This window comes from Phyllobates terribilis, unplaced genomic scaffold, assembly GCF_046119375.1.
Source record: "Phyllobates terribilis strain yellow unplaced genomic scaffold, ASM4611937v1 Scaffold_46__1_contigs__length_10046794, whole genome shotgun sequence".
Taxonomy (NCBI): domain Eukaryota; kingdom Metazoa; phylum Chordata; class Amphibia; order Anura; family Dendrobatidae; genus Phyllobates; species Phyllobates terribilis.
Window position 1 is genome coordinate 1,086,207 of NW_027362806.1, and position 7,688 is coordinate 1,093,894.

At 47.4% G+C, this 7,688-nt stretch overlaps 1 protein-coding gene across 1 annotated transcript in view; it reads left to right on the top strand.

The window, feature by feature from the left end:
- LOC141191501 (oocyte zinc finger protein XlCOF29-like) overlaps positions 1–6,044 on the top strand; it is a 43,990-nt gene extending 37,946 nt beyond the window's left edge. Inside the window, exons 2-4 of the mRNA XM_073661396.1 lie at positions 796–967; positions 1,097–1,276; positions 5,892–6,044. Coding sequence (XP_073517497.1) covers positions 896–967; positions 1,097–1,276; positions 5,892–6,044 — 405 coding nt within the window. The 5' untranslated portion in view covers positions 796–895. The remainder of the gene's footprint in view (positions 1–795; positions 968–1,096; positions 1,277–5,891) is intronic.
- Positions 6,045–7,688: the final 1,644 nt, after the last annotated feature.

Sequence of the window (7,688 nt, forward strand, 5' to 3'; positions counted from 1 at the left end):
TTAAACTGCCAGGGTTGGTGTAGCAGCCGTACCTGTCCCATCCCTGCGGTGCACTTCTATGTTCTGGTGCCCAAAAGAGTTACTTTTTAACATGTTAAACATTTGTTTTAAAATAATTAACAAAATGTTAATATCTGCTTTTTTATGGAGTTTTTCTTGTAATGTATAGGAAAGCCTAAGGCCAGAAATAGACTCCATAAAACACTGTATATGGAGACTTTGGCATCAAATAACTCATGTCCTGGTGAGACTGCTATCAAATAATTTCTGTCCACGGTGTTTGTTTAAAGAAACAAGCTTTTATAAATGCCTCAAACTTCTGTGTGTGAATTAGACCTGAGCTCTAATGCGTTAGAAGATGACAGTCTGGTGAAGACAGGAAACATATAGACGGCCATTGATGATGTAGTTTGTGACAGACACTGGCTAAATATATTTATAGAGCCGTAGTAGAAGATGAAGATGTCGTCCTCATCATGAAATAGTTATTTCTCATGTCACATGTAATGAATATCTCCTGCAGTATTGCTAATGCCGTTTCCAGTGTCAGTAAATGAGACGAGAATTAGCAATAAGGTTCAGGAGTCTATGAGAAACGTATTCAGCTGCCGGCGCCGAGGAAGAAACTGCTTGTTGTCTGTGGCCTAAAATATATAGGTTTTATTAGTAGATGTAAAGAAAAAACTAAATACTGTAAAATAATAATTCTCATATGTTTCCCTTATTATCTCCAGTAATTGCATTATTACACAGGATTTTTATGATGTTACATCGGCTCATCTTCTTCTTATTCAGGTCTCTACAATATCAGATCCTCTCAGTGAATATATTCTATTCTATATCATATAATATATTCTATATCAGAGAGTTTTCCTGAGAGTTTTCAAAGATCGTTATGGACACAGACAAGATGGCGGAGAGGATATTACACCTCACCCTAGAGATCCTCTTCCGGCTTACTGGAGAGGTGAGAGATTCTGATGACGTCACATTACATCATTCTTATCTATGGGAATAACAGATGGACAGAACTGGAGAGGTGAGGACTCTGGAAATGTCTGGAGTGAGATTTATTAATGTGTCTCTCCATAACCAGGATTACACAGTAGTGAAGAAGACCTCTAGTGAGCGCTGTCAGGACCCTGTGTCTGAGGGATGGGGAAGACCCCTGAGCCCAATCACAGGACCTCCACCTCACCCCCTGATACATGAGGACATCAATGACCAGAAGATCCTAGAACTCACCTACAAGATGATTGAGCTGCTGACTGGAGAGGTGACACTGCTGGGAATGCTGGGACATTATACAGTAACGCTATGAAGGGATCGAGGGGATGACTGTATCATTGTATGTGTAAGGTTCCTATAAGGTGTCAGGATGTAGCTGTCTATTTCTCCATGGAGGAGTGGGAGTATTTAGAAGGACACAAAGATCTGTACAAGGACGTCATGATGGAGGTTCCCCAGCCCCTCACATCACCAGGTAATAGACAGGACTAAATACACACGGCCTATAATTATCTGTATGTAAAGAATGAATTCAGTCCTGTATGTGTTTCCTCCAGATCTATCCAGTAAGAGGACAACACCAGAGAGATGTCCCCGTCCTCTTCTTCCACAGGACTGTAAACAAGAAGATCCCAATGTTCCTCAGGATCAGGTAGATGGAGAGAAGGTGTCACGAGATCTCCCCTATTGGTCTTGTTTTATCCACCAGTATTATATGGTTTATACTTGTGACTTGTACAATATTGTTTCAGGGTGAAGATCTGACCCAGATTAATACTACAGAGACATATGTGAGGGGTGATGAGCGGTGTAAAGAGGAGATTCCTACATATGACTACCCAGGTGAGTAGTAACTACTAAATGCAGAGAAGTCACAGATTCTTCTCAGTCACCGGCTGTGGCTGCTTTATCGGTCGTGTAGTCCGGCGGTATCACAATCGTGTGATCACCATTTTGCATCTAGACCAAAACCTTCTCTTCCACCAAAAACTGTTCAAATGACTTTGGACATTGAAAGTCCGTTTCTATACAACTTACAACCTGGAAGATCCACCTACCAAGTGAAATTAGAAGATCCTGACTTTTACCTGCCCAGGTCTGTAAACTACCAATCCAAATGACAGCATATGTAGAAAGTGCTGAAAAGTTAGAAAATCACTTGAAGAAAAATATTATGATGGGCCTGTAAGAGAAAGTGGAGGGTAATGATGGTGTTGGCTTCCTAGATCCCTGATATCTTATTAGATGAATCTACCTTCTCTCCCTTCTGTGCAGCTGAATGTTCTCATATGGTTCCTACAAGACCAGGTCCAGTCTTTATGACCAAACCTCGCTTTTATGATCGACAACACTAAATGTGCAGTGAGGGCCAAGTGTGAATTTCTGTACAATAACAACAGAGTTTCCCTTTATCCTGACTTTTCAAACTATCTTCAAACAGGATTGCGATAAACTACGTAAATAACATTACTCCTGTGCCATGATATGTCTCTAAGCTGTGCGTGGCTGATTGCTGTAATATACATCTATTCACGCCTGCAGGAGATGTGGTGGCATGGCTCCAGCCCTGGTTTCATGGATTCACTCCACGTCATAAATTCCATTATGTTTTCAATCCTAAAGAATTCAGGTAAAATCTCTCCTAAAATGGGGGCACTAATACTTTCTCTACTCTTCTGTTCAGGACTCATAGTAGCTCCAACGGTCCACCATAAATGAGTGCAACTCTGGTTTAGTGTTCGCGTTCTCCCCCCAAACATACGTTGTTGTTGGGGATGTAACATGTTTTTTCTAATAACCCCCCCCCCCCATGACAGCACACCGGAGGATGTAACCCCACCCTAAAAGGGACAGGAAATATGAAGAGGTTTAAATAGCCCCTCCCACATCCTCCCTTCTGTGTTATTTCCTGTCCCTATCAGGGATGAAGAGGTCATCCTTGGTGTGCTGGGCCGGCGACAGGCACTGGGGAGAAAACTACAAGCCGAGCAGCAGAGGATCGAGTGGTTTACCTCTCCTCCTCACATGCGCTGCTCCCATCTCCTCTGGATTCGGGACCCCCTCCTCCAGTCCTCGCCTTCGGCAAAACCTGCAGGATATTCTGGCCGGAAGCCTCTCTGAGCTCTCCGGCCCATCTCCTCCTCCTTCTCTCTCCCCTGCTGGATGCGCGGGTGATGCCGGTCTTCAGGATGTGGAGCGCGCGCCGCTGCGCCATAGGTGACGCCGGGCGGTGGATGATGACGTCCCTTCCGCCGATTATGCATTCCACGGTGGAACGCAGCAGGCTCAGTGGGGGGAAAAGCGGCGATAGCCGCCGGTGATCACACCTATCTTCACCTGGACACTGGGAGAGGAGCCCTCTAATCAGAGGGAGGCACAGGTCCAGTCGCCCATAAAGAAGCCCTGGACAGGAAGACATCTGCAGGTAGGACAAAACCATGTCTGTTGAAGCATCTTCTCCTTCTGCATCTGTAGAGCCCAGCCCCGGGCCGGTCCCAGTATGTATGGCACTAGTAGTCCATCTCCCAGATGAAGGTAATAGTGATTATAGCTCCCTTTCCCTTCTCCCCTCTCTTGTAGGGGGACAAGGAACCTGCATCTGGAGACAAAGCTAGACCGTCACGCAGATGTCCCATCTGTACAAAAAAGCTATCGTCCTCCCATAGAAAGCCCCTATGCAAGGACTGTATGGAGAAAATTATCAGGCAGGAACAGCCTTCCTTAATGGAAGAAATAAAGGGGATTGTACGTCAAGAAATCAAATCCTCCTTAGCCTCGTTCCAGGAAGAAATTGGTGTTCCCTATACACCAGAGTATTAGGGACTAATACTAAGCAAAAGTTGTAGCACTGTGTACTTACCTCTGCTTCAGCCCTCACGTCCCGCTGCCAGCCTGACTACCAGTCCTGCCCGCCAGCCTAACTACCAGTCCTGCCCGCCAGCCTAACTACCAGTCCTGCCCGCCAGCCTAACTACCAGTCCTGCCCGCCAGCCTGACTACCAGTCCTGCCCGCCAGCCTGACTACCAGTCCTGCCCGCCAGCCTGACTACCAGTCCTGCCCGCCAGCCTGACTACCAGTCCTGCCCGCCAGCCTGACTACCAGTCCTGCCCGCCAGCCTGACTACCAGTCCAGTCCGCCAGCCTGACTACCAGTCCAGTCCGCCAGCCTGACTACTCTCCCGCCCGACAGTCTGTCTACTGTTCAGTCCACCAGTCTGTCTATGGGCTCTGCCCACTTGCTTACCTGGAAGCACCTGCCTGTTACCTGTCGTGACTGCCAACCTACTTGCTTACCTGGAGGCTCCTGCCGTGCCTACCAGCCAGCCTACCTGGAGGCTCCTGCTTGTTACCTGCCGTGCCTACCTGGAGGCTCCTGCTTGTTACCTGCCGTGCCTACCTGGAGACTCCTGCTTGTTACCTGCCGTGCCTACCTGGAGGCTCCTGCTTGTTACCTGCCGGGTCTGCCAGTCCGTCTACCCAGATAGCCCGCCTGCCGTCCTCATCTGCTGTAGCGGTCAGTCCCTGCCTTCTGACCCATGAGAGTCACTCACCTGCTCTCATACAACGTCTGGCCCAGAGTAGCACCTGGTCCCTCTGCTCGGTCCTTCCCTGGTCACGGAGTCGATTGAGCCGCCGTACGACCTTCGTCAGTCCGAGTTGATACCTAGTTACGCCCCTCTGGTCCCTCCTTGCACCGCAGCACAGAGGTTCCACCACCCGGATCCGTAACAAAGGATAGATTTCCTGTAGACAACAAGACAGCAGAATGCTGGTCCGAAGTCCCAAGAGTGGATATCCAGATTGCACGAGTGGCAAAGAAGACTACATTGCCCTTTGAAGATTCCTCTCAGCTAAAGGACCCCATGGAACGCAAGATGGAGGGACTACTTAGGAAGTCCTGGGAGACCTCGGCAGCCCTATTAAGCACCAACGCAGTCTCTACGGGCGTAGCTCCATCAATGGCTCGTTGGCTAGATAAACTGGAGGAACACCTAGTCTTTGGCACCCCCAGAGAAGACATCTTAGCATCCCTACCGCTTCTCCAGAAAGCTACGGGGTTTTTAGCAGATGTTTCTGCAGAATCGGTGAGAGTAGCGGCCAGAGTATCTGGGTTATCAAACTATGTGAGACGGGACCTATGGTTAAAATCCTGGAGCGGTGATGTGGCATCAAAGATGAAATTGTGTTCCTTCCCCTTTAAAGGGAAATACATGTTTGGGCCAGCCCTAGATGATCTTCTCGAGAAAGCCTCAGACAAGAAGAAAGCCCTCCCAGAACCTAGAAATGTAAGGAAAAGGCCCTTTCGTCCTTCTTAGGAGCCGACCCCTCAATATAGAGGTAAAGGAAAACAGGTCGGTGAAGCCTACCCAAAAGGAAGAGGCGGCAAAAATCTTTGTTCTCTCCCAAAATCAACGTAGAATAAACCATGACGTCAGGACAGTCGGGGGCCGCATCTCAAACTTTCTCCCTCAGTGGAGAGAAATCTGCTCAGCCCCACGGGTCCTGAGGGCAGTCGAGTTTGTGGATAGCAGGAGAATTCTATTTTTACTCCTGAGAGTAAAGATAACGCGGCTCTCTTCTCAAAGTCTGCAGGCCACCATGATATCTGGTCTAACAGACCTATTATCCTCAGGGGTGATATCCCTGGTTCCTACAGGGGAGATAAGCAGAGGACATTATTCCAATCTCTTCCTAATAAAAAAAACAATTGGCTCGCACCGGATTATTATCAGTCTAAAATCACTGAATCAGTATATCCACTACCAGAGATTCAAGATGGAATCCATCAGATCGACGGTCCCTCTGATAAGACAGGACCATGTCATGGCCACAAACGATCTCCAGTATGCATACTATCACATCCCCATACATCCACTTTACAGAAAGTTCTTAAGATTCGCAGTGGCTCAGGGGGAACAGATAGTCCACTACCAGTTCAATGTTCTCCCTTTCGGGATATCATCAGCCCCACGAATATTTACAAAGGTCATGGCTTATATCAGGGGTCAGAATGTTTCAATAGTACCATACCTTGATGACCTGTTATTAATCGGCCCCTCAGTACCATTGCTCCAAGAGCATATACAGTTGACCACTCAGATGCTTTCTTCTCTGGGCTGCTTAGTGAACCACAAAAAATCAGATATGGTTCCCTCCATGACAAAATCGTTTCTAGGAGTACTATTGGATTCCCACAGCTAGATGTCTTTTCTGCCCAAACAAAAACAGGTCATGCTAAAAGCAAAGATCAATGTCCTAAGAAGCAGGAGATTGGTATCATTGAGAAATGCTATGTCGGTCCTCGGATCTATGTCATCCTGTATCCAGATGGTGATCTGGGCTCAGGCACATACCCGAACATTACAGACCCACATCGTTATGAATTGGGACGAATCTCTACGGTCTCTGAACAGGAGAATTCCTATACCACCATGGGTAAAAACCTCTCTATTCTGGTGGCTGAGCATGAAGAATCTAAACAGAGGAGTACCATGGATCCAGAATCCACTAGTAACCATAAGAGTGGATGCCAGCAGGAAGGTATGGGGAGCCATAGTCTCCCAGGAGCTATTCCAGGGTATATGGTCCAAAGAGGTAAGCCAGCGCTCATCAAATTTCAGAGAATTAAAGGCCGTAGAGGAAGCAGCAGAGCCTCTGGTCCAGAAAACCCACATACAGATATTTTCCGACAATATCACCACAGTAGCCCACCTTCGTCATCAAGGGGGCACAAGACTTGAAAGCTTAAAAGCAGACTATGCGAGAATATTTTCCTGGGCTGAAGAACATTTTCCATCCGTGTCGGCTGTTCATATCAAAGGTTCAGTCAACGTGCAGGCCAATTTCTTAAGCGGAACAAAGATTCATCCAGGAGAGTTGAGTCTAAACCCAGACGTCTTCCAGATGTTAATCGAAAGATGTGGCTATCCAGGGGTAGATCTCTTCGTCGGACACCAGAACGCGAAGGTGCCTCAATATTTCTCCCTGGATCCAAACTGCCCTTGCATGGGCGTAGACACATTCGCTCACTAATGTGAATTCAAACTAGCGTATGCCTTTATCCCCCCCATCAGACCCCCGCTGCCTATCCTTTCAAAAACCTTGCAAAAGATAAGGACCGAAGGGACCAGAGTAATCCTAGTGGCTCCTCTCTGGCTAAATAGTAGTTGGTTTGGTACATTAACCAGTCTGAGTGTGGAGGGCCCTCTAATCCTTCCTCCCATCAGAGATCTTCTTCTCCAGGGACCGATTCACCATCCGGACCCCTAGAGACTACACCTGGCTGCCTGTCTTCTGAATTCCTGATTTTAAAAACAAGACGCCTCTCAGACAAAGTCATCAAAACTCTCCAGAAGAGCAGGAAACCTGTAACTAACACCATTTACCATAAGATCTGGAAGACCTTATTAAAGTTGTGTGCGCATACTCACCCTCATAGGGCCGATGTAGCACAAATTCTAGATTTCCTACAAGAAGGTCTGGACAAATGCTTCAGACCTAGTACCCTTAAGGTCCAGGTAGCAGCGCTAAGCTCGTACTTTGATCAAAGCCTAGCTGAACATCAGTGGGTGAAGAGATTTATGACAGCAGCCACCCGCATCCAGCCTAGAGTAACAGACTTAATTCCCCCCTGGGACCTTAACATTGTCCTGAAGGGGTTAACCCTTCCACCCTTTGAG